General features: G+C 47.5%; 1 protein-coding gene across 5 annotated transcripts in view; it reads left to right on the top strand.

Moving 5' to 3' along the window:
* CRACR2A (calcium release activated channel regulator 2A) overlaps nucleotides 1–26,824 on the top strand; it is a 130,603-nt gene that overhangs the window by 39,779 nt on the left and 64,000 nt on the right. For all 5 annotated transcript variants that reach the window (XR_009404874.1, XM_059403787.1, XM_059403786.1 and 2 more), the window contains 4 exons: nucleotides 8,732–8,940; nucleotides 17,406–17,517; nucleotides 18,662–18,845; nucleotides 22,268–22,414. Coding sequence is in view for 4 of the 5 variants with exons in the window: in XM_059403787.1 (XP_059259770.1) it covers nucleotides 8,767–8,940; nucleotides 17,406–17,517; nucleotides 18,662–18,845; nucleotides 22,268–22,414 (617 nt within the window). In the remaining variant the exon portion in view is untranslated. The remainder of the gene's footprint in view (nucleotides 1–8,731; nucleotides 8,941–17,405; nucleotides 17,518–18,661; nucleotides 18,846–22,267; nucleotides 22,415–26,824) is intronic.

Consider the following 26,824-nt stretch of genomic DNA (forward strand, 5'->3'; position numbering starts at 1 on the left):
TTTGATCTATGACCTTTCCGACTGTAGCAGTTACTAAGCGGCTAGAATGACTTCGGAAATCTGGGAAATGTTCCTGGAAATGTTTGAGAGCTGGATTATTTCCATCTGTGTATAAAGGCTTTTATGGAACCACTCTGGAGGGAGAAGAGTGGTCCGCAAGTTCAGATCGAACTCAGTTCCCCTTGTGATGGCGATGGCATTTCCCCTTTCCTTCTGGGATCTACCCCACCGGTTCCCCTGTATGGCCGTACTGTCCATTGGTCTAATAAGTGTTCGAGGCAGAAAGCTGGGTGCAGCCTTGAGCCCAGAGCAACGCTGGGCTTCACCCAAGTATGAAACAGCCAAGCCAGTCACATGGCTGCCATTTTATTTTTGAAACAAAAGCAGAAGCCCTTCTGTTGTTTTGTTTTCTGTTTCCCTTGGAAAACCCACAGATGCTGTGCAGAGATCACAGGCCAAGCCAGGGGAGAAGGGGTAAGAGAAAGGGGGCTGAATGAATGGTCTGCCCCGTCCTCTTACTTGCAGAGTCCACTGAGCTCCCTACAGTAAGGGACTGAAGATTTTCTCAGGGAAATTACTTAATTTTCTGCTTGTTGGAGTTGCATTTAGAAGGAAGAATCAGGGGGCGCCTGGGTGGCTCAGTGGGTTAAAGCCTCTGCCTTCGGCTCAGGTCATGATCCCAGGGCCCTGGGATCGAGCCCCGTATTGGGCTTTCTGCTCGGCAGGGAGCCTGCTTCCTCCCCTCTCTCTGCCTGCTTCTCTGCCTACTTGTGATCTCCATCTATCAAATAAATAAATAAAATCTTTAAAAAAAAAAAAAAAGAAGGAAGAATCAGGCTCCTGGGGATAGATACAGTAGGCGGGGTTAGACCTGCAAGTCCGGGAATAGGACAAGGTACTGACCTGCCTCTATCATCTCTCTCTTTTTAAATAGATCTATTCAGCTATGGACATACAAAAAACTACATATTTAAGGTGTACAATTTGAGGGACACCTAGGTGGCTTAGTGGGTAGAACATCTGACTCTGGGTTTTAGCCCAGGTCGGATGTCAGGGTTATGTGCTCGAGCCTCACCTTGGCTCTGAGCTGGGCTCCGTGTCCAGGTCCACGCTCAGCACATGGAGCCTGCTTGGGATTCTCTGTTTCTCCCATTCTGCCACACTCTGCTCATGCTCTCTCTTTCTTAAAAAAAAAAAAAAAAATTATATAATTTGGTAAGTTCAGATATATATTTGTATGTACATATGTATGTATGGATGGATATCTATGTGTGTATGCATATACCTGTATATGGACATACATACACATAGGTACAGATGTACACACATACATATATGCACATATATATATTTCCATGAAATGATCACACTTAAGACACCCCCAAAACTCCCCTCTTACCCATTTATAATCTCTCTTCACCCTTCTTCACCCTCCCTTATCTTTTTTCTGTCACTATAAGCTAGTCTTTATTTTTACAATTTTATATAAATGGAATCAAAAACTACATACTCTTTCTGTCTGGCTTTTTTTGCTCACATACCACGTTTTTGTTTTGTTTTGTTTTGTTTTGTCTGCTCACAGTTGAAATAATCAATTTCAAGACTTACCCATTTTGCTTGGATCAATAGTTTATTCCTTTTAATGCAGAGTAGCGTTCCATCATGTGTGTATGTGACTGCTCGCCTATCCCATCCACCCGCTGATGAGTATTTGTGTTGTTTTGGCCACTACAAATAAAGCTTCTGTGAATGTTCGTGTACAAGTCTTTGTGTGGACAGAATTTTTTATTCTCTTGGGTAAATATTTAGGAGTGGCATGGCAGGATAGTTTCTTGGGCCACTGTTTAGGAGTGGAATGGCAGGATAGAAGTTTGTTTGACTTTTTTAAAGAAACCTCCGGATGTTTTCCAAAGGGACTGTACCATTTCCCATTCCCACTGATGGTGTGTGAATGTCCATCCAAGAGCTCCATGTCTTTGCTAAGACTTGGTATATCAATCTTTTCATTTTAGCCATTTTTTAAAGCTATTCTTTTCAACGGAGGGCTTGATCTCATGACCCTGAGATCAAGACCTGAGCTGAGATCAAGAGTTGGATGCTTAACCGACTAAGCCACCCACGTACACCTCATTTTAACCCTTCTAAAAGGTGTGTAGCAGTGTCTCATTATGGCTTTAGACTGCATTTCCCTTCTGACTAATGACGTTGAACATTTTCATGTAGCTATCTGATATCCGTACATCTTATTTGATGAAGTGGCTGTTCATGTGTTTTGCCCATTTATAAAGTTGAGTTCTTTGTTTTCCCAGTAATGAGTTCTAAGTGTTCTTCATGTATTCTGGATCAAAATCCTCTGTCAGATACATGCTTTGCAATTATTTTTTCCCTTTCTATACTTAAATGGTATCTTTGGAACAACAGAAACTTTCAATTTTCATGAAGTCCAATTTATCAATTTTTTGAAATATTATGCTCTTGTTGTTCTACCTAAGGAATCTTTGCCTAAGCCAAGGTCATAAGGCTGTTTTCTACTTGTATTTTTATATTTTTAGTCATTACATTTAGGTCTGTGATCCATTTCGAGCCAACTTTTGTATGTGGTATAAGGTATGCATTGACATTCTTTTTTTGCAAATGGATATCCAATTATTCCAGTCCCATTTGCTGGGGAGATTATCCTTTCTCCACTGCATTGCCTTTGCATTCTTATAAAAAATCAGTTACATATATATATATATATATATATATATATAGATCTATTTCTGGATTCTCCATTCTCTATTTTGTTCCATTTATCTTTTTTTCTTATCTTTGCGCCAGTACCATAGTCAGTGCCTTTATTACTATAGCTTTATAGTAAGTTTTGAAATCAGATAGTGTTAGTTTTCCAATATTGTTCTTCTTTTTCAAAATTATTTTGGCCATTCTAGGCCCCTTGCATTTCAATATGAATCTTAGATTGGCTTGTCAATTTCTATAAAAAGCCTGCTGAGATTTTGATTGAGATTGAGATAAATCTAGAGATGAATTTAGGGAGAAATGACATCTTAATAGTACTGAGTCTTCCAAACCATGAACATGAATATCTAATGACTTGATTTGGTCTTCTTTAATTTCTCTCATCAATATTTTGAAGCTTTCTGTATATAAGTATCATACATTTTTGTCAGCTATATCCCTAAGGATTTTGTATTTTTTATGATATTGTAAATGGTATTTTTATTTCAACTTTAAGTTTTGTTTCTGCTGTACAGAAATCAATCAATTGATTTTTGTAGAGAAAGCTTGTAACTCTTAGCCTTGTCAAACTTACTTATTAGTTCTAGTAACTTTTTGTGAATTTCAGCAGAGTTTCTACATAGACAATCATGTCACCTGGGAGTTAAGATAATTTTACTTTTTCCATGCCCAATCTGGTCATTTTCTATTTCTTTTCTTGCCTCAACAGACTGGCTAGAATCTCCAACATAGTGTTAGATAGAAGCATTAAGAGTAGACATTCTTGTCTTTTTCTTGATCATAGGGGAAAAGCATCTGGCTTATTACCATTAAGTATGGTATCAGCTGTTGTTTTTTGTAGATCTCCTTTTTCAGGTTGGGCAAACTCCTTCCTATTCCTGGTTTTCTGAGAGTTCCCACAGGAGTGGATGTAGGGTTTTGTCAAATGCTTTTTCTGCATCTACTGAGATGATCATAAGGGTTATCTCTTTTAATTTGTTAAGATGATGAATTACATTGTTGATTTTCAAATGTTAAACCATTTTCACATTCCTGGGCTAGAACTCCACTTGGTCAGGATGTATTTATTCTGTTTATATATGAGTGTTAGATTCAATCTGCTGAAATTTCCTGAAGAATTTTTGCATCTGTGTTCATGAAGGATATTGGCCTTTTTCTTTTCTTGTAATGTCTTTGTCCAGGTTTGGTAGCAGGTAATCCTCGCCTCATGGAGTATGTTGGGAAGTATGTCATATTTTTCTGGTTTCTGGAGAGTTTGCATAGAACCAGTATTAATTATTCTTTAAATATTTGTAGTATTCTTCAATACAGCCATCTATCTGGTCCATGAGTTTTCTTGTAGGAAGGGTTGTCACTGTCTGTTTAATTTCTTTAGTTGTGTTACCCATTTTACCTATTTGCTCTTTTTTTTTTTTTTAAGGATTTATTTATTTGACAGAGAGAGACACAGCAAGAGAGGGAACACAAGCAGGGGGAATGAGAGAAGGAGAAGCAGGCTTCCTGCTGAAGAGGAAGCCCAGTTCAGGGCTTGATCCCAGGACCCTGGATCATGACCTGAGTTGAATGCAGAGACTTAACCTACTAAGCCACCCAGGCGCCCCTACTTATTTCCTCTCGACTCATCTTTGATATTTAGTGATTTTTAAGGAATTTGTCCATCTCATCTAAATTGTCACATTTTCTGCCATTAGATTGTTCATACTTTCTCTTAGCCTTTTAATGTCTATAGAATTTGCAATGTGTCACCTCTCAAATTTCTGCTATTACAATTCGTGTCTTCGCTCTTTATTGATCTTTAAAAACCAGGTTCTATTTTTGTTAATTTTCTCTATTGTTTTTCTGTTTTCTATTTCATTGATTTCTGCTTAGACTTAGTATTTTTTTCTCCTTACTTTGGGTGTAATTTGCTTTTCTTTTTCTAGTTTCTTAAGGTAGAGGCTGAGGTCATTGATTTGAGATCTTTCTTCTCTTATACGTGTGAGATAATTTTTTTCCCTGGGTACTATGTTAGCAATAACCTACCAAATTTGATATATTGTGCTTTTATTTTCACTTAGTTCAAAATACTTTTTCATTTCCCTTTCTGTTTCTTCTTTGACCCACGAGTTATTTAGGAGTATGTTATGTAGTTTTCACATACTTGGGGATATTCCAGAGGTCTTTCTGTTATTGGTTCTAATGCAGTTCGCTGTGGTTAAAGTACGTAGCTTATATGACTTGAATCCTTTAAAATTTATTGAAACTGTGTTATGGATCAGGATATGGACCATCTTGGTAAATACTGCATGTGCACTTGAAAAGAAAGTGTATTTAGCTTTTGTTGGATAGAGTATTCTACAAATGTCAATTAGGTCAAGATGATTGAAAGTGTTGTTTACTTCTGTATCTTTACTGATTTCAATCTACTTGTTTTATTAGTTATTGATAGGCAGATATTAAAGTCTTTGAGTAGGACTGTGGATTTGTCTATTTCTCCTTACATTTCTATCTGTTTTGCTTCATGCATTTTAAAGCCCTGTTTTTATGTGATAAGTATTTAGGATTATTATTATCATATTGATGAATTGACTTCTTTGTCATTGTGAATTATTTTTTAATTTTCATTAATATTCTTTGTTCTAAAATAGACTGGGCCTGATATTAATATGCAAACTTTCTTTTGACTAATATTAACATGGTATATATTTTTCTAGCCTTTTGCTTTTAACCTATTTGTGTCATAATGTTTAAACTATACTTCTTATAGACAGCATATAGTTGGGTTACCTCAACTTGGAGAGTCTGCCAGACTTTCCCCTTCCTGTGTCCTGGCCTGAAAACTCTCTAGGCAATAATAGGGTGCCTTTTGTTTGTTTCCCATTTGTCGCAAGACAGGCTTTGGGCTAGGGTGAGATGAGTAAGGGCCCTAGGGTACAAAACTTAAGAAGATAATTGCTCTCTGATACACAGTTTTCATAATGGATTTCTCTTTAAATCTCTTTAAATCTTAGGTGTCTCAACCTTAAGAAGACACTCGCAGAGTTATGCAAGTACAGGGCTAGTACCGAGAGTCATTAGCTTAGCCTAGTCCTGACCCTGCCGAAGGCTCATTGTCCTTCATTGCCCGATGGCCAGTGTCTTCAAAAGCATTTTTTAAAAATCTATTTTGTTTGGATTTTTTATTATTTCAGTTGGGAAAGTAAATGCAGTCCCTGTTACTCCACCTTTTCTGGAACTGGAAGCCTGAACTTAATCTTTATGAGATAAAAATCCCACCTATAGAGCTCTCTGATTGAAACAGAAATGTTTTGGGGCATCCCTGCAAAGAATTCCGCCAAAAATTGGTCTTCCTTTATTCAACAGACAATCAATGAGGAGCTACCATTTACCTTATTCTGGGCTAGCAACTGGGGTTAACATCAAAAAAGACTTGGTGCCCATCTAGGCATTGCTTACAGCTGGTGCTTTGGAACTCTTAGATTGGCTGTCTCATGCCACACATCATCTGTGACATGGGTTAGGGAAGGCAGAGAGCCAGAGATAGTCAGACGTAGAACTGACTGATCACCCCTATTAATTGCCAGGCCCAGAATGGCTCAGGAGCTTACTTAAGCTCACATTGCTATGTAGTCTTATTTTGAGGGAGATTGGATCTAACCCAAAATACCCTCCTTTACTGCCTGTTACTGTGACTGAAATCCCACCATTGGAAGCACATTCATTAACGGGGGGGGGGGGGGGTCCATGTCTTCTTTGTGTTTCCATTTTTCAGTGTTGGCTCAGAGCCTGCTACAGGGTAATCAATAGATGAGAATGAATGAGTGAAAAACATGAATGGATGAGTGAAGGAATGAGTGATAAATGTTAAAATGATGAACATGTTCCTGGGAGGTGATTTAGGTTACCATCTGTTGGTGACAGACCATTAAGAGTAAGGCCTAGCTGGGCAATGTGGTATAGGTAAAGGTCTCTAATTATACTAGACCTTGATCCAAGTTGTTTAACCTTTCCCAAACTCAGTTTCCTCATCTGTATGATGAGAATTTTAATCATACTTACCTTACAGAGAGATATCAGGTTCTATCAGGATGAAGTATGTTAAGGGGCTGGCAAGAGAAAATCCTCAAGGAATGAGAGGTGTTATTAGTCCAGTCTTTTGAGAACAGCAGGTGGCAATGGGGTAGGGACTACTGGATGGCAAAGACCTTGAGATGGTCCTGGCTAGGTAGCAGGAAGACATAGACAACTCTGCTCATGCTGTGCATTTACAGAAGCTCAGATGTTACCATTGTTATTATCCCAAAGCCCTTCCTAAGCTCAGAGTTGCATGTAGATGTTCTGGGCAATATACATAAGCTAAACAGAAACAACCCCATTCTCTTGGGACTGGTAACTAAGGCAGTTAGTTCCCTCTGGGGAAGAGAGAGTAAGAATGTTAAATCTGTCTATGATTAGGTAATGGGCAGTTCACACTTTGTAGGGATGAAGAGAAACACGCAGTTCCCAAGGAGAGGGGCGGCTGGTCAGAGGAGTCCGATGGGAGCCCATCATCCTGCCAGATGGAAAGAGAAGATGAAGTCTGCTGTACCTTATCTGGGTTCTGCTTCACACAGTGCATTCCTAAGACCAGGAGTCATCTTCTAGTTCTGGGCCCACAGCTCTTGACACATCTGGCAGGTGGAAAATGTTGACTGCAATCATAGATTACTTTGGACTTATGGTGTAACTGAGCCAGACTCCTGGGCTCAGATAATCAGACAAATTCCCCTGCTGATGCAGTGACTTTTCCATCTTTTTTCTGAGCATGGCACAAGAGACACAATTTAGAACTTCATTTTCTGCATTTCCTCTAAGTGCATTATAGTGTGTATCTGTATTTTAATATTCAAATACTATCAAATACTGAAAATGTGGACCTAGCCTACTTCCAGAAAGTCTTGAGATAGAAAACTCCAAGGACTGTGATATTGCCTTTCATCATATTAACCCAATTTTTGTATTAAGAACAATTTCTTCAGTTGAAGTTTCATAAACTCACAGACAGAGGTAGAAGGGACCTTAAATACAACAGGTCCAGTCTTGTCATTACACAGATGAGGAAACAGAGACCAGACAGGTACAGACTTGTTCAAGGTCATCTAAGCGGCTGAGTCCAGACCAGAAGTAGGTTTCTGCAAACCTTCTTCTATAACATCACATCACAATGCACCCCTTGAAAAGACTTCTGGAGGGGCTTTCAAAATCAGATCAGTGCATAGGATTTGTGATTCTGTGTTGGCTGGAGACAGCCCTGGGTGTCCCCCAACTACACCTGGCAAGTCCAGGAGAACAGGTAGCTCCTTGTGGGCCTGGCACACTTCCATCTGTCAGCTCTCATCTGCAGGCTCACAGACCCCAAGGAGGTCTGCAGCATGAGCTAGGGGCTCACCACGAGCTTGTTGATTGTGAATGACCTAGAAGATGCTGCATCTGAGTGAGGAGGGTTGTCCACCCTTGGGAGTGCTGAAGGGTCAGGACAATATAGGATTAAGAGCAAATCCACGTTCAATGAGCTTGGATCTAAATCTCCTTTTTTGCATTACCTTGCTCTTTGGCCCTGGTCAAGTCACTCCAATGTCTGAGCATCAATAACGGGATGATGATGATATCTATTTCAGAAGGATGTGAGAAGTAAGTGAGAAAATGTGTATAGAAGACCAGGCAGGCCTGGTGCCTGCCTCCGACTGAACACTCAATAAATGGTGCTCGTCTAGCAGGGTCTGTTTTGTGCTGTCAGTTTAAATGGGGAGAAATTGTTTTCAGGCTTCCTCTACCCAGCCACCTCCTTTCAATCTGGAAATGTCTGTTTTCTTTTCCCCCCTCTTCTTTCTCTGATGGGCTGGCTGATCTCTGTGTGATCACAGCACATTCCCCTTTGTCCTGAGCTGCTAATGAGGAGGTGGCTGCTAAGAGAGGCAGGTACCCTCACTCCATCCACACCACATCCACTGTCTCTCTCATCTTCTGTGTTCAGGTTCTGCAAGGACTTGAAGAAACTGACAAACCCGGATGGCTACCCCTGACAGGAGAATCGTCTCTAGACCCCAGAGACCTGGCCAGGGTGCAAAGGAGAGTGGGGCCTGCCTGGGTCCTGTCGAGGTGGCACTGCGGAGCAAGGCATGGGAATTCTTTCAGACCTGTGACACAGAAGGCAAGGGCTTCATCGCCAGGAGGGACATGCAGGTAAGAGCCCTGCCCACCTGGAATGCCAAATGGCATGGGTCTTGGGTTAAGGGGCAGAAAAAGAGGCTGTCTACTCTTCCCTGGAAGGAGGCATTAGACCAAACTCTGCTGGGAGCCAGATCTCCTGGGTTCACTCCCTTTCTGGCCTTTGCTTGCCATCAGACCCCGAGATTGTTTTCCCTCTCTGTCTCAGTAACTCCCAGGACTGTGGGAAATGGCGACAGCATCATAAGGGACTTGAGTAAGACAATGGAGGAGAACCTTTGGAGACAAAGTGGAAAGGCACCAGCCTGTGGCTTCACTACAGAGCCCCGAGCTATGCCAGGGTGCTGTGTGTGCGTTCGGAGCAGACCCAGTGACAGATGCAACGGCCGGAGAGGAAGGCCCTTCTGGAGCTCCTCTTATCTGACCCTCGCCCTCACGCCCACCGCACTCAGCCCCTTGTCAGTAGGTCCCAAGAGAGATACTGCCGAACCCCAGTGCACACCATTGCCTGGCACTGCGCTCAGCAAACTCTCTGTAACAGGCTAGAGAGTAAGGATTCGAGATCCTGTGGGCTGTGAGCACCGCCATGACCGCTCAACACCATGTTGCTCCTCGAGCTGCCACAAGCAGCATGTAAACAGATGAGCACAGCTCTGTTCCAATAAAACTTTATTAATGGACCCTTAAAATTTGAATTTCACATGATTTTCATGTGTCACCAAATATTCTGCTTCTTTTTTCAACCATTTAACATGATATTGTACGCCTGAAACTAAGACAACGTGGTATGTTAATTATACTTGAATTAAAAAATGTAATAAAAATATAAAATCCATTCTTAGTTCCATGGCCATAAAAAAAAAAAAAAAAAAAAAAAACCAGGTGGTGGGTCCGATGTATAGCTCGGGGGCCTAGTTTTGCCAACCTCTCATCTAGTGCCTTTCTACCATTCGTGTCAAAAGCTTACTCTGGGGTCTTACTTAAGTCCTTCATGCTGCAGTCATGATTTCAACTGACATGAGTAAATAAAATGCATCCTCAACCAGAACAGGCTGCGAGCAGCCCTTCCCCAGCCTTCCCATCATTTGCTTGGTCAAGAGCATTTCGGGGAGTGGGGAAGGGATACATAGCCGAGCTGTTGGAAGGGAAGTCTTGCAGTGGTCAAGCTTCCTTTTTTAAAATTTAGCTTTTCAGAATATGCTGAGTATGGGCAGGGGACTGTAGACCCTAGTGGGCTCCAGCCCCGTGTGGGCTCACACTTGGGAGCTGTGAAGAGCTGAGCTGGTGACCTGGCAGAAAGGCAGCTGGTCTTTCTCTCCTGGGCCCCACAGGATGGTGTTTTCAGGCTTCGGGTGCTCCCAGAACTCTTCCACCATAGAATAGCTGCACAAATTGAGGGAAAAGACCTGGAGGATGGGGCCCGCTTAGCCTGCAAGTGAGCTCAGAACACCCTTGTTTTCAGTAGTTGACCCCCCAGTGTATTTCTGTCACTGGAACTCATTCCCCAAATCGCACTCCCCATGGAAAGTCAGACTCAATGTGCTTTGAGGAAATCTTGATCTGACATACCCTGTCTGTGAACTTTGTAATCGCCTTCATAGGTCTGCGGTTGTGGTGGCTGGTGGTGGCAGTTTTAATGGCATGCTTAACTTTTGATGATCCCTTCTAAAAAGAAAAGGGAATTCGCATTTGCCAAGGGTCAGCTCTGGGCCACATGCCTGGTGCAGCTCAGCACTTTGCTCTGGATATATCCCAGTTAAGCCCACTGAAGCCCACTTTTTAATGAAGGGAGGAAGAGGTGTGGTAAATTTAAGGTATAAAGTGTAAATTGTAAGACATCCTTTGTATTTGACCTGGAAGGTCAAGCTGAAAGGATTGACCAGGATCCTGGAAGGATCAAGCTGAAATAAACGTGGAGTTTCAGAGATACGGACTCAGCTGCATTCCTCCTCGGTCCTTGCTCCCGACCCAGGCAGGAGAAGGGAAGAGACCTCCTACCTGGCATCCGTGGCATTTTTTCCTACCATCTCTTTTTTTCCCCGAAGCTTCTATGTACTGTGGACAGTGAAGCATTTGTAATGTTTAGTTCTGTTGGCTGAGAAAGTGCCATCAAGAGCAGTTCTGCTGCTGTTCTGGTGGGGAAAGAGGGGCTGGAAAGAAATACGGGGAGAATCATAACCCACTCCTAGCCATCCTGGGCTCTCTGTGGTAACTCTGTGTGCCCCCTGGTCCACCTGGGCATAACCTCCAGGCATCTGTCTGTTGCCCATCACTCCTGCACAAAGCTGCTTTGCCAGGAGGTCACCCCACTTTGGTTGATGACCAGCTCCTCAGATCTGGCTGCCACCACCTTGCTCACCCTCAGCTCCCAGCCCAGCCTCATGGGAACTGGGAGAAGAGCTCAGAAGACACACCCACACACACAGACACACACACACACACACACACATCCAGCCACCAGGAAAAGCCCTCTGAAGCAAGGAATGGCTCTCAAGGAAGGAGAAGCCACGAGCTACCTGGCAGGGCCAACCTAAGGGCTAGACGAAGTGGGTGGAGAAGCAGAGCTGGAACAAGCCCATTCTACAAGACTGCCACAGTGTCTGAGCCCCGACAGTATGGAGTCAGCCCACTCGGGTAGAGCAGGGACCACAGAAGGATAGGAGCAGAGTCCAGGAGAAGCTTTTTCCTTTGAGGACCCTGGTGCAACTTGGAGGGACCCGAGGCAGGCTGCACGGAGGGCAGGGGTGCTAGCCTTAGGCTCAGGCCCCAGGTGCAGACATTCTACCATAGGGTCGGTGGATGGCAGAACCAGCCTGTGTGAACAGACTGGAGGCAGCGGTTTGAGAAATCTCCCTCCATCCTCTAGGAAGAACCTCTCTGGGTTTCATGGGGATTACTCCAGGGCAGAATTGGGGTGAAGGCTGCTTTGTGGAGTGAAGTCTACTACAGTCCTAGACAAGCAGAGTCATGAGGCTGAGGGCCCCAAGCAGAAGTCAGTCCAGCCTCCAAGGGACAGAGAGACATGAGAAGCCAGGTTGGAGGGCATGAAAGAACTCTTTCAGCCCAGAGAGGGAGACGGGGTCAGCATGGGCAGGAGATCTCTCTGAAGAAACCTAGAGCCTCAAAATCTCTGTTTCCTTGATTTTTCCAAGTGAAATGATGACTTACCAAGGCCAGGTACCTGCCTCCCAACACTGCCTAGAGTTCCTAGACTAGCCAAACTGTTAAAAATCATCTAGGAGTTGGCAAACCAACCAAACAGGTCCTATTTGTGCAAATAAAGTTTTATTGGAATGCAGCTCTGCTCCTTCATTTGCAAAGCATCCCCGGCAACTTTGTGCTACAATGGCAGAGCTGAAGAGCTGTGACAAGGACCCAGGCCCAGACCCAGCCTAAAATATGTACTATCTAGTTCTTTACAGAAAAAGTTACATGGTTCCTGGTTTAGGTTAACAAAAAGACTTTCTAGGATTTTTAGAGCAAATTGAACCAAGTTTTAACCCTGAATCTGCAAATTCACGTAGTAGTGGTATGTGAATTTGTGTGAGTCTCTTAAGCCCCCGGGGCCATAGTTCCTCATTTGTGAATTATTTATAGTGCCTCCCAGCATCAGAAAAGAATTAAATGAGTGTGTGCATGAGAGCACTTGGCCCTGAGACTGGGACCTGGAAACCCCTCCGTAAATGTGCACGCATGTGTGTTGGGAGAGCGAGGTGGGGACTCGCGCCCCATGTCTCATCGCAGTCCTTGATGTCCTCCGCACTGTGATTTTTTTAAATTGTGGCAAAGTACACACCACATGAAATTTACCATCTTAACCCTTTATAGTGTGCAGCTCGATGACATTAAACACATTCAAGTTATGCACCCTTCACCACCGTCATCTCTAGAACTCTCAGCATCTTCCAAGATGGAAGCTCGGTGCCCATTAAACACTAACTCCCGTTGCCTCCTGCCCGCAGCTCCTGGCAACCACCGTTCTACTTTCTGCCTCTATGAATTTTACTACTCTAAGTTCCTCGTATAAGTGGGGTCACACAGTATCTGACCTTTTGCAACTGGCTTATTTCACTTGGCGTGATGTCTTCCAAGCTTATCCATGTTGTAGCAAGGCTCAGAATTTCCTTCCATTGTAAGGTTGGCTAATAGTTCATTGTACCTGTCTGAATACTGCATGTTGCTCGTCCTTTCCTCCCTCAGTGGACACTTGGGTTGCTTCATGCCCTTGCATGAAAATAGCGCTGCTATGAACAAGGGTGTGAAGTACTCGGAGTCCCTGATTTCAGTGCTTTAGGGATGTAGCCAGAAGTGCAATTGCTGGGTCACGGGGTATTTCTATTTCTAATTTTTTGAAGAACCACAATACTATTTTCTAGAACAGCCAAACCATCATACGTTGATTTTAAGTGCAAGTTGTCTTATGCTTCCTTGGAGATAAGGAAAAGGCGCTCATGCTCAAGAAGGAGCCGTCCACTCGTCCCCAGCTGGTGCTGTGTTTGTTTGTGTCTGGTCCACATCACTGGGGCCATTTTGCTTCTTAGAGAACATTTGGTGATGTTTGGAGATATTTTCAACTGAAACCACCAAGGAGGAAGGTGTTACTGGCCTCTGCTGCATATCCTATAATACCCAGAACAACCACCCTCCATGCCACAACAAAGAAGGAAGCATTCCAAGATCTCAATAGGGCGGAGGTTAAGAAACCCTAGGCTACACCAAACAGCCTGAATGAAACACGTGAAAGCACAAAGCTTTAAAGGTAGATTTCATCTCTTGTACCTCGAATTTGCATCCTGAAGATGTTTGGTATGAGAAGAGAATGGTTGGTGCTGAGATGGAGATCCGAACAGGATGTCATAGAAGCCTCCAAAGGAGGGAGACTTTAATTCTGGCTGTAAAGTTGGATTTCTTCTGGTTCTCTCTCTCTTTCTCTCTTTCTTTCTCCCTCTCTCTTTTAAAGATTTTATTTATTTGAGAGAGAAAGAGGATGCACAAGCAAGGGGGAGGGACAGATGGAGGAGCAGATTCCCCGTCGAGCAGGGAGCAGGGAGCCCAACTCGGGACTTGATCCCAGGACACTGAGATCACAACCTGAGCAGGTTCCTTGCACACTGTCTTGTCCAATTCCCCTTTAGGCAGACACCTAACCCACTGAGCTACCCGGATGCCCATGGTTTTCTCTTTAAGGAGTTTCCCAAAGACGTGATGGAGGCTGTGCACCCATTCATTTTCAGCCACAAAATGCGTGCTACTGGCCTTGTGGCCAGGAGGGTTAGGGGCTCTGGCTGATGAACAGCAGAAGACAACATTTCTCTGTGGTTCTGGGAGTCCCAGCCATTGGCACTGTTGCAGGATTGCTTCCTGTTCCAGGTCCTAGAAAATGTCCCATCTACAAGACCTTGCCAAGAATCAGCAAGTGTGCTCCTGGTCACAATCAGAAGCATGAGAGTCCAAACCAGTGCTCCCTAGATAAGAGTTCGGGGTCTCCTGCCATCACTCTTAGCACTCAGTTGTTTACTCGTTCATTCAACAAGTATTTGAATGCTCCACATGGGTCAGCACTGAGCTCCCTGGGAACAGGATGGTGAGTGAAAATGAACGGGGTCCCTGCCTCAGAGCTTCCAGTCCACTGAAGGAGCAGACATTCATCAACTAGTCGCATCTTTCAGGATACAAAATACAAGCTGACCCGAGACTGATGAAAGAAGGAACATGTGTTTGGGGGACTCACACAGCCTGGCCTGCTCCGGGGGCTGCAGAGCCTAAGTGGGGCAGGAATTCAGAGCCAGCTTGACGGCAGTGGAGGGAAGCAGGTCTGCAAGGAGCAGTGGGGTTCTGCAGAGCTCCGTGGGCATGGGACGTGTTGGCATAAAGAGGGCAAGCTGACTTCCTCCCCATGGCTCCTCCTTCCCCTGCCCGCCTTTCCAGATGGGAATGGAAGTGAAACAGGATATACAAAGGAAACAGGATCTCTGGAAGCCTGGGGCATGGTGCTGCTGTCAAGAGAGAATTTTGGTGGTAGCTGGGTAGGCAGGGGATGGTTAATGCCCAGTAAAGAATTCCAGAGAGAACATGGTAGAGGACCATTTGACTCTAGCTGAGGCCCTGAATGCGAAATCAACTCTTTAATCCCAGTGCTGGTCTCCACTGTGACTGTAGGCAAATCTGGAGCCTTGCAGGCTAGCCGATCCGTGGAATGAATCATCTTGTCCCCCCTCACTCTGCTTACCTCAGTTGAAAATGTAGACACCAGGTGCCCAAGGGACAAGACCAGAATGAGCTGGTTTTACATGGCTTGCAGGTCCTGAGAACAGAGATAAATAAGAGATGATTATGGTGATTAAGAATCACAGGAAGGGTAAGAACTACAGGGAGGATCTAATATCGTTTCCCCAGCTTCACTGACAGCAGAAAGAGGAAACCAGCCTAAGTTGTAGACCAGAGAGCCTGGGATTTGGTGATGGAGGGATTTGTGCTAGACTTAGGAATGGAGCCTAAAGGTGGGGTATGACAGCTAAAGAGAGGAAGGGTCCCCACATGCGGGGTGGTTTTGGTGAAAGGCAAAAGGAGGGTCCCACCAACCTCGGCAGCCCCCTTGCAGCCATTTCTAGCTTTAGCACACCATGGATCAGATTGGGCGACCGCAGGCTGACGGCGGGGAGGGAGGGAGGAATGAACCAGAGTCCAGAGTCGCTCGGGCTTTGACTCTCCCTCCCATGTGAAGCCTTTGGTTTCCAATGGAGCTAATAAGCCTCCTCCTTGTAAAATTGACTCACTCCTCACCCCACATTCTCTTATTGTGGCTTTTGAGACAGTTGGTTTATGGATTGTTGATAAGCCTGCGATTCTGCTGTATGCTAAGCAGAGGCACTTCTAGAATCTTTGCACGCACTCTCACTCCCTTCCTTTCTAAAAAAACTCATTCATATTTAATTCCGTTCCCCTAAATGGCTTCCGCATCATCCTATCTTCCCACTTTGTAGTGCATCGCAGTCTCCCTTAATGTACGACCTGCCAAATTAGACCTTATGGCTTATGGGCTAGAAGATTGCCATAGGATCAAGCCAAGTGTTCTTGCAAGTTATGTTATGGGCTTTCACACCTGCCAGCTCGTTTTCATTGTTCCGATGGGTATTTATCTTCCTTCCTACAGCCCCGTGTTCCTTGTCTTCAGCTGTCAGTCACTTGCATGAGGGCAATTTTGTGTAGCTGTCCCTTAGGTAACAGGGAGGAAGGGGGAGGGTCAGCTGGGCCATAATGAACTCCCTTGGGGAGTCCTCGTTTGGAGACTTAGGTTATTAGGGTCTAAGAGAACACTCGCTTCAATGATGCAAATAAGCCTTGGCCTGGGGCCACAGCACATCAGGCAGAAGGCCAGAGGGAAGCATCAGGAACTCAACCACTGGCTCCTCGTCCCAGCAGCTGGTCCCTGCCCTCCCATCCTGTGTGGTCCTAGTCAGGCCAGGATTCAGCTTCGGTGTTGATTTATAACTTCCTTGCACACTGTCTTGTCCAATTCCCCTTTAGAACACACATGGTCTTGTGGGGGTTGATCCCTTAAGCCAGGGGCAGTTAACATCCTTCTGGGAATTAGTTGAGAACCAGTAGGAAGCAGAAGGGAGCACAGCCTGGAGTGACAGGTGTGGTTCACTTCCATGGAAGAAGGGGGCTTACCCAGCATCCCCTCGGAGCTAAAGGATCGAAATGTGTGTCCACAGAAACTGACAGACTTGATGCTGGGGCCCGGGGATTGTGAGTGCCTCCATCAGGGAAGGCTTCTGAGAGTGTGAAGCCTACCCACATCCGAGCAGGGTTGCTGGCATGGCGGGGCGGCAGGGGGTGCGTGGGGAGAGTAGGGAAGACTGACAGTGAAGCCTCACTCCTCTGTCATTCCCTTGCTGAGAGGCCTTAGTGGGTCAGTGGATCTCTCTGTCTCTCTCAGCTTCTCTGCCTCTTTACCACCTTTTATTGCACATGCACTGGGCCTGTTCTTTCGTTTACTCCCTTGTTTCACCTGACACCATGTCACGCAGCTATTATCCTACCACAGGAGTCAGTTCTGAACCTTTTCCATCCTTTATGGTTGTGAGGAGGGCCAGCTTCAGAGTCAGACCTGGATTTGACTCCTGGCATTGTTACTTATAGGCTGGGGGACCTTCGGGCAGGGAACTTGAACCTCACTCTTCATCTATAAGGTGAGATAATAATGACCACCTAAAGGATTGTCATGAGAATTAAATACAAATACACCTGTTTATAAACTTATTGATAAACACATATTTATAAATCTAGCAAACTGCCTTGCACACCAGTAGGCACCCAATAAATAGTCAAAGCATTCAAGGGAGAGAGAAGGGCGGTAACGGGGTCTTTGTAGGACAGGGCCAACTCTAGACCCTTCCGGTAGCAAGCTCTGCAGTTCCAGGGCAGCCCTCCCTGATGATCTGAATGTTGACCACCGCAGTCTGGATTGTTTGCAGAGGCTCCATGAAGAGTTACCACTCAGCCTGGAGGAACTGGAGGACGTATTTGACGCCCTGGATGCTGATGGCAATGGCTTTCTGACGCCAGAGGAGTTCACCACTGGATTTAGTAAGTTCCAGTGGGTGCTGGGGCCCCAGGGTATTCATCTACCTAAAGCTGTGAGAGGTTCCCGCATCCACTGCCAGATCTGTGGTCTGTATAGCCCAGGCTTCCTTGCCCTCCGGAAGTTTCCAGGCTCTGGATTATTTGGGCCTCCTTTCTGTGTCCATGTGGGCTGTTTGTACCACTGTTCTCTCCGTGCCCACTACACGGTCACGGCCCGATCCCCTACCACCTGAGAAGGGCAAGTTTGGCATAAAAGGGGGAACCAAAATGAGATTTCCAGCCTCTACATCTCCTTTTCTTTCGATGACACCAGTGCACAACACAGTGGGATGGCTGCCTGGTTCATTTCAACCTGGGTCTGGCTGAGTTTTCCAGGTTGAGGGGAGCCCACCACCAGAGGAATTTCTAGAGGGTTTGAATAGAGCAGTCATTCTTAAGGTACCCAGGAGGAAGGAGAACAGAGATTCACAAAAAAGATCGATGATCCAGATACACCATCTGATGAGATATTGATCAGATATTGATCAGATATTGATCAGAGCAGGGACCAGTATGGGTCAATAAACAAGTTTCACCACACATCTGCCTTACACGAAGTACCATAGAGTTTGTCCAGAAGAACCCGAGGCTCCTCCTGAGCTCTAGGGGCTTGCAGTCACCTCAAGAGCATAAGACAGACTGCCGTGTGTTACAGGCAGTGTGAGTATGGAGAAGGCGCATCCAGAGTTGCAGAGTCACTTGTAAACGTGGACCACCGTGGTCCTGGTGGTGGGAATGGCTCGACGATGTCATGGAGCAATCAGGCTGCTGCTGGAGGTCGATGGAGGGGAGGCTCTGGTTGTGTAGAGAGGAAATCAAGGAAGACATGAGCTCTAAGCCAGACTTCAAAGGTTTGAGGACCACAAAGGTGCCGTAACACTGACATCCATTCCCGGGCTCTAGCATGTCTCAGAATCCCATGGAAGTGACAAAGTCCCCAAACCCTAGAGACGGTGTCCAAAATGTATGCTGTAGTGGTCGGGGGAGCTCCCCTTTTCTTCTCTCAAATGAGCCTCCGGTGATTTCCGGCAACTAAGAAGGATAAGGTCTTCCTGGGTGAGTATTTAGGGATTGCCCGATTCAGATCCTTGTGCCGTGTATCCCCCAGGTCACTTCTTCTTCAGCCAGAATAAGCCGGGTCAGGAAGAGGCAGGTGAACAGGTGGCCCGGCTCCAGGAAGAGAAGGTGTATCAGTCCAGAGGGGAAGAGCACGTGGGCGACACGGATGAAGATGAGGAGACCCAGTTCCAAATGCTGATGGACAGACTTGGAGCCCAGAAGGATTTTGAAGAGTAAGTGGCAACAGTGATTGAGAGGGGTGGGGCCCCACCCAGGAGCCACCTTCATCTGCCCATGCAACATCCACATTTGTTCAGAGCTCAGCCAGGCCCCAGATTCTGGGCAGCCAGCTAGAAGACTTGCCCCTACAGCCTGCCCTTGGCCAGCACTTGTCTCTGCTTTTTGCATTTTCTCTCAGGAAACGGTGCTCAGCCCCTACCTTCCCACTCTCCTCACTCCTACCATATGGCATCAGCACAGTCCTTGGCTCCCTGAGGAACGCTGCGCTGCAGAGGGCCGTGCCAGACCTGGAGGGGCTCTCTGTGCATTTTGCTGGGGTTCCCCCATTCCTGCCAGCTCACTAGCATTTCTTCCTCGCCCTGGAGCCAGCCCTGGGTCTCACGGGCTGCAGGACAACCTAGCCCGCCCTGCAGTGGCATGCTCCTGGCCGAGGCTTCTCACGTGGCGGCATCTGCCCACCGTGCCCCGGAGCCAGAGCAAACCCGTCAGGAAGCCGAGGTGGGAAATTAACCAGTTTTTACCAGCTCACCGCTTGGATAATCAGCAACTCAGCTGAAAATTTCAGATGGCTGGAGCATCAAATAAAACATAATACCCCCATTTCTTTTCCAAAATGCATCTGACATTTAAAATGAAATGAAATAAAAATAGGATGAAATAAAATAAAAAGTGAGGTTGCAGCTGGTGGAAACCAGTGGCCTAAAAACACAGAACACTCTTCTCCCTTTTCCTGTTGCCTTTCACCTTTCCATTTCTGGGCCTCTTGTCTTGGCTTGGATGTGTGTTGCCGGAGCGGGAATGGCCTAACGATTGGAACTCTGATGTGTCCCGAGCTTGGGAGAAGAAGGAACTGTGGTTGAGGATGATAAAGAAGTGGCAGGAAAGGAGGGACCTGCACACAACACGCAGGCCAGAGCAAGAATCTGTCGCTCTGTGGATTTTTGAACCAACAATTCGGTAGACTGCGTCAGAGTTGGGAAAGGACAGGCGGAGGCCTGGGAGAGAGCCCAGGGAGAGGCCCTGGATGGGCAGTGTACTTGCCCCTAGGGCGGGGGGGGGTGCGATTCCAGGACCCCAGGATCATGACTTGAGCAGAAGGTGGACACTTAACCATCTGAGCCCATGGACGGGTGCAGGTGGGTGGGAAGCATGGTAGTCAGACACCCCACTCAGCTTCTCTGAGGACAAGATGTCAGAGCCCAGGGACCACTCAACGACCATGGGAAGCCTCCTCCTAGAGGAGCAGGAGGAGAGGGCAGTGTGGACAAGCCATGGCACTGTCATGAGAGAGAGGCACCTCTCCACCCACCTGTCTGTTTGGGGCCAGCCCCCTTCCTGGAAGGGCTCTCAAAACAGAGTTCACCCGATGTTCCTCAGAGGGCCTGTCAGAGGCCAGTGAGGAACTGAGCCAGCATGAGGCATCCTGGAAAAGAAGGCTCTAGGGAAGGCTTCAAGGGTGGTCACAGAAATTGATATGCAGAAAATGGCGGCCAGCACTCTCCATCCCCACGGAAGCCAAATGGAAGGCAGGGGGCGGGTGTTGCAAGAGGGGGATGGCAAGACCACCAGGCCCCAGAGAACATAAAGGAAGCTGTGAAGACTTCGGAGGTCTTCAAAGATTCACTCCCCAGAATGGCTTGTGTGTTGTTCTGGAAGCAGGCAGATGGGTCACCTGACCTCCTAGAATCCGGTCTAGCCCTGCCCCCTACACCCTTTCACAAGGAGCAGAAGCTGTAGACCAGGTGTCTGGACTCCCGGTGGTCCGACTGGTGGAGTGATTGGGCAACTTATGGAACTTGACTTATTTTTCATCAAGGATTGACAGATTCGTCCCTTCTCCAGAAATCTGGGGGCGGGGGTAGGGGAGGTAGTGTGGCCATGACGAGGTGGTTCAGAGAGCTTTGGAAGAGGGTCAGGTGGGTCTGCAAATCTCACTGGAGGCTCTAGCCAACTGTCTGTCCCGGCAGGAGCTTGACAGATGTGAACAGACAGACCGAGGTGGACCTTGATTTTATAACTCATGTACATCATAAGGGCATCAGTCTGACGCAGCCATGGGAGACCATCGTCATATGTCTTTGGGATCCTTGTATCATACCATCTCTACCGTATCTACAGGACAGCAAAGTTCTGGGAATGGAAAAGCTCCTCCCTCCCTATCCCTTGTTTCCTGGATCACCTCTTGTCCTCTCAGCGCTGGGTTCCAACAAATAAGAAGTACTCATTGGGTGATGGGTGGACGAGTGTTCCAGACGAGCCGGAGGATAGCAAGGGAAGGAAGGAGGGAGGGGCAATGGATCAAGTATCCAAGTATCCATGGGGCAAGTATCACTTCTGAGGGAAGTTGCTCAAATATAGGACTTGTCACACAGGAACAGAAAGGACTTTATTCTTTATCCTGAGGGTTCCTGGTGGTAGCTACCCTTAGATCATAGTGGTTTCAGAATTTAATGGGCTGCACACCAGATTGTTCTCAGGTTCTGCGTGATGGTTGGCCGTAGATTTTCGAGTTTCCCCAGAGATGGAGCGCCTGGTCCCCGGTGTGTGCCGCGGCCTCCTTCTTCCTGTCCCCGATCAGTGGGGCCCCGTCTGTCTCTGTTGCTCTGCGATACGCATCTGCCCAGTTAGCTGGTGCTGGGGCTGGGGCTGGGGAGGGGAGGCTCTGGGCATGTCACTCTGTGTCTTTGTCTCTCTGCCTGTCTGCGTCCCTGCCAACTTTCTATTTGTCGTTCCGTGTGTGCACACATGCGCCTTGCAGATTTGCGCCTTCCCTTCCTTCTGCCTGTCAGTCATTCCCGGTGCCACCGGGCCCCAGTGGGGTGCTGCATATTCTCTCCCGTTCCCCATGGTGACAATTGCTTTCTGCCATCCATCAGATGGCATGTCTTTACCTCTCAGCTGTGAGCACTGTCCTTCCTGGGGCGACAAGCTCTCTCCTTCAGCTGCACGGCATTTGTCCTCACACACACCAGGCTCCTGTCCTCCTCTCCTCTTCCTGACATTCTCTGATGCTCCCAGCACGCGGCTGCGCACGCTCAGCGCCACCTGCCCATCGGGAAAAACCAGAGAGTGGAAGCAGTGGAGCGCTGGGTGAAGGGGGCCTACGCAGGAGCCAGGCAGCCCGAGTTTGACTCTTGACTCCGTCCTTTGTCAGCCGAGAGATCGGAGCCAGCTCCCTTCCCCCTCTTCAGAGGCTTAGCAGAGCCTCAGCCCCACAGGTTATCCTGAGGGTCAAATAAGCAAATAGGCGTAGAGTACCTAGCATACAGCCAGCACTCAATAAATGATAGGCTTAGAGTACCTAGCATACAGCCAGCACTCAATAAATGCTAGCCATTCGTTCTGGCTGTCAGTTTCACATCCAGGAACCAGGGTCTTGCTGCACTCGGATATGAATGCCCCCTTTTTCTTGTAGCGAAAGTGACATCAAGCAGCTCTGGTTACGGCTGAAGAAGGATGAACCTCACTTACTGTCCAGCTTCGAGGATTTCCTGACCAGGACCTTCTCGCAGCTCCAAGAAGCTCACGAGGAGAAGAACGAACTGGAGTGCGCCCTGAAAAAGTAGGTCCTGTCCAGCCATTGGCTGTACACGTGTGGGAGAAGCAGAAGCGTGAAGTGTGCTTTCTCACTCTGCAAGGCCGCCCTGCCGCGTTCTGCCAGTGTGGGCACGGGATCTGTGGCTGTCATGGAATGTGGGTTTTTAAGTCCTTGCTCACATCGATCAGGTCCTCACCATAGGCTAGGCACTACTTAAACATATACACCGGCTCATTTCGACTATTCACTGTTATGTGAATTTTATAGACAAAGACGTCGTGGTTCTGAGGGGTGAATGACATGCCCTGGACATACAGCTTGTAAGTGGCAGAGCCAGCCCTCCGAGCAAGATAGCCCAGCTATGAGACTGGTTGGAAAAGCTCTCTCCCTGCCATTAGACAGTGAGGCCCCGACACCCTGGGGTTGCCCCGAACTGGAGACCAGCCCTGGGCTGAGTCTCCTCTGAGTCCCCTCCTGACCACTCCCTGGACCCTTACAGCCTCACTCAGTCCTGCTGCCTCCTGGCCACCAAGGCCTCTGCAGTCGTTCGTGATTTCTAGTTCTCGAGGAGGCAGCCCCAGCAAGGTGAGCTTGGACCTGAAGCCTGGCATAGCCAGCCTTGAGCAGACGTGGGGCCCGCCACGTGGATGTTCATCCCGCTGTGGGAACAGGTGCTGCGCGTGTCAGTAGTCCTCACATGCACTTGGCGATGGGAGCCCGCACTTGGTGGAACACGGTGGAACTAAGGATGTTCGTTATCCTGAAGGTGCGGCCAAAATGCAGGGCTGGGTCTGGACAGCCCTTGGAAGCTGTCCTCTGGGTAATTCTGGCATGTGCTCTCATCCCTGCACAGAGTCCCTGACTGTTCCAACACAGACCATGAGCCCTTCCTTGCAAAACTCCTGGTGGCCAGCACGCCTCCTGGCAGTAGGGCTTCAGCATCCAGGCAGCTAGACTTCGGCGTCCTCGCTGACACGGCCTTGGTGGAGAGCACACAGGCCCTGATTTAGAAGGAGGCCCCCACATGTCTTACCGCATAGATCCGCTATCCACATATTGCCCCGAGTTCCTTTGCTTCTCCTTCTTCCTCCAGATCAACTCTAAAAAGAGCTTGTTGGGGTCCACTGGGTATACACAGGTCTGGAAAAAAAGAAACTTCAGGAGCCTGAGTTATGAGGAAGTTGTGGCCAAGTAGTGCTGGGGAGAGCACAGTTTGGCTGGAGGAGACTCGTGAGCATTCCGGGTGAGGCTCCCAAAGCTCAGAGAAAGGAAGGGTGGAGGCTTTATCTCTGCACGGCTTTTAGCTGATGAAGCTGTGAGTCAGGACAGATTGGAGTTTACATCTTGGCTCTGCCGCTAACTAGCTGTGTGACTCAGGCTAAGCTCCTCAACCTCTCTGAGTCTCAGCTTCCTTATGCGTAACATAGGGATGAAAACAAAATCAATATTGGATGCATGTTAAAATAATGATCCTTATTATTTTAAGTAAATCTGTTTGTCAGTCTTAGACGATTCGCTGGCGCAAGTGGAGCGTTTGAGCCTTGGTACGAGCAGTGGTAAACTTCAAAGTTCCCTCTGTCTTTCCAGACAACGTGGTGTAGAGCCAGCCGGCTTGGCATCACCTGGAAATTTCTTAGGAATGCACAGTCTCAAGCGTCCCCCAACCCGTACTGAGTCTGCGTTGTGACAAGATGTCCAGGTGCTTCGTGTGTGATTTGAGAAGTGGGGAGCTGGGAATCAGTTTTGCACTTAAGTCACGTGTGGCTCTGCGACCAGCTAGCTCTGTGACCTTGCTCAAGTCTCTCAGCCTCTGTGAGCCTTGGTTTTCTCACCTGTATTCATTTCTGACCCTCCCTGCACCCCCACTTTCCTCTGACACCAGCATTGATCACCCCAAGGGGCTACACAGTCAGGTAGCACGTCTCAGAGAGGAGGATACTCTTTGGTTGAGGATGAGAGTGGTCACAGCCTAGATGGGCAGCAGCGACCCAACTCATAGCCTGGAATCTTTGCTGCAAGGTGCTTGTCTGCTGGCCTGCACTCCCACAGGGAGAAAGCCATGCCCTTGTCTTGTTGCAGAGCCGGTGAGCCCTCATATTCACCCTGAAGTGGCCTCTTTGAGTGATTTGCTCTAATTTAATGATTATTAAAAAGGTCTTGAGAGGAAAGTCAAGGTCACTCTCGCCTGCATGCTCAAAACAAGCTTGGACATAGGTTTCAGCCATCCATACCCATCCCCCACCGATATCCCTGCTATGTGCACCTGCGCTGGGTCAGCTGAGGGAGTCTCACTCCTGGATGGGCAGCTGTGATAGGACTGGGGATTCTTGGGGCTCCCTGGCCAGACCCACTTCAGGTTCTCTAGGTGCAAAACCAGAGACCCGCAGGCTGCAGTTGAACAGAGCACTAAAACAGAAGGCAGAAGAAACCTGAGCTCTGGTCCAAGCACGGCCACTGACTGCTGTGTGACTGCAACTAGCTTTTCCTCTCTGTGCATCAGTTTTCTTACTGGCAACATGAGAAAATGGGCTTGGTGTTGTTCAAACTTTTTCTGACTGTGATTCATTAGAAGAAATGCATTTTTTGTAAGTCCCAGACACGTCGATGTTAACATAACTGAAAATTTCCTGAAATGGAGCTCACCCTTACTACATGTGACATACTCTGACATTCTCTATTAAAGTCTCTTTTATTCTCTTGTCTTCTATGAAAGAAACAAAAAGGCTGGTCATATCCGGCTTCTGGATTATGACTGGACCAGATGATCGGTAAGGGTCCTCGGAGCTCAACAGTCAAAGAAGAAACTGGAAACCCTGACGGCATCTAGAATATTTAAATGAGAGTCTTGACAGATAACCCAGGGTGAGGTTAAGTGACTCAGAAACATCTTCTAGGAGATGAGTTGGGGAGTTTGGGGCTGTGTGTTTCCAGGCATCAGAGAGGGAGGAGAAAGGAAGAGCCCTTGGAAATGGCCTGATTAAGGCTGGAGTTGGGGAGATCCTGACTACTGTCTGAACATCTCCCGGGCTCCTCCATGGGCTGGCTTTTCAGGGCAGGGTATGACATTTCAACTCCACCCAGAGAATGAGCCCCTGTCCCAGACAGGGCTCTTGTCATCGCTGCTGGGCGTCCAGCCTGGGCCCCCGGAGACCCGGGACGCTGTCACTCTTGCTCACCTGTAACAAGCCCTTGCTCTGTGCCTGGCTCTAAGTTGAGCACGTAGAACTCAGAGTCCCCATCTTCAGGGAGTTGATCACACTAATAAGGTTGAGCTCATGCCCATAAAAATTATGCCACGAAGCTGAGCTGAGAATTTCTGTACTGTGGAGAGGCCAGATGGTGTTGCCATTGGGGTCCCAGAGGCTTTTCTTTCCTCCGCCTTTTGCAGACCACACATCTTGTTTCTGTCTCCAGTGGAGCCCAGAGAAGATGGGACTGAGAGCAGGGGGTGGGGGGCGGACCCTGCCCCCAGGGTTAGAGCTTTGTTGCCCTGAGTGAACCGGGTCTACTCCACCTTCCCTTCAAGGTCTCTCCAGGTTCTGTGGTGGAGGAGTGTGCAGCGGGCTTGAGTGCCTGGGGAAAGCTCCAGATAGCTCCTGTCCTGAGACCAGCTTTGGGGGCCCTCCACAGCTCATTGCCCTGGATTGTTAGGTTTGGTTTGGTTTTTACCCGCATACTGGGAAGAGGGGAAAGAAGCCAGTCTGGGAGTGCTCAGTCTCCCACCCCCTTGTTTTGGGGTGGCGGTTGGGTCAGAATCCTGGGTACAGTGTTCACTTTGGTTGCGTGTCCACCGGGAAGTAGCCACAGCCCCATCAGGCATGGTGGGGACAGAGTCAAATGCAGGAGAACCGGGCTTCAACCCGACATTCCTGCATGAATGTCGGGCTGAAGCCCGGTTCTCCTGCTGAACTTCAGAATCTGGAGGAGCCTCCACATCTCTCCCAGGGCGTGGAGGATAGACTGTAACAGAGCTGAGCTCACTTGTGTTCACCACACAGGAGCTCGGAGAACTTTACATTTAGCAGGACGCTTACAGTTTAGGTTTAGGAAGAACTTCGGGCCATCAGAGTTACTGATTCCTGAGGCGCCTGGGTGGCTCAGTTGGTTAAGCTTCTGCCTTTGGCTCAGGTCATGATCCGGGAGTCTCAGGATCAAGTCCCGCATGGCTCCCTGCTCAGCGGGAAGCCTGTTTCTCCCTCTCCCTCTGCTCCTCCCCTGCTCACGCTCATGCATGTTTCTCTCCAACAAATAAAACTAATCTTAAAAAAAAAAAAAAAAAAGAAAGAAAAACAATTACAGATTCCCTTGCCATGGAAAACATCTTTCCAATTATCTTTTCCTGGAAGACAAAAACAAAAAAACCAAGCTTCAGCTCGCCCAGGGATGTAGAGTGAGACTGTCAAGCAGGCTCTATGCCCAGTGTGGAGCCCATCC

The sequence above is a fragment of the Mustela nigripes genome, chromosome 6 (assembly GCF_022355385.1).
Source record: "Mustela nigripes isolate SB6536 chromosome 6, MUSNIG.SB6536, whole genome shotgun sequence".
In the NCBI taxonomy this organism is placed as follows: Eukaryota; Metazoa; Chordata; class Mammalia; order Carnivora; family Mustelidae; genus Mustela; species Mustela nigripes.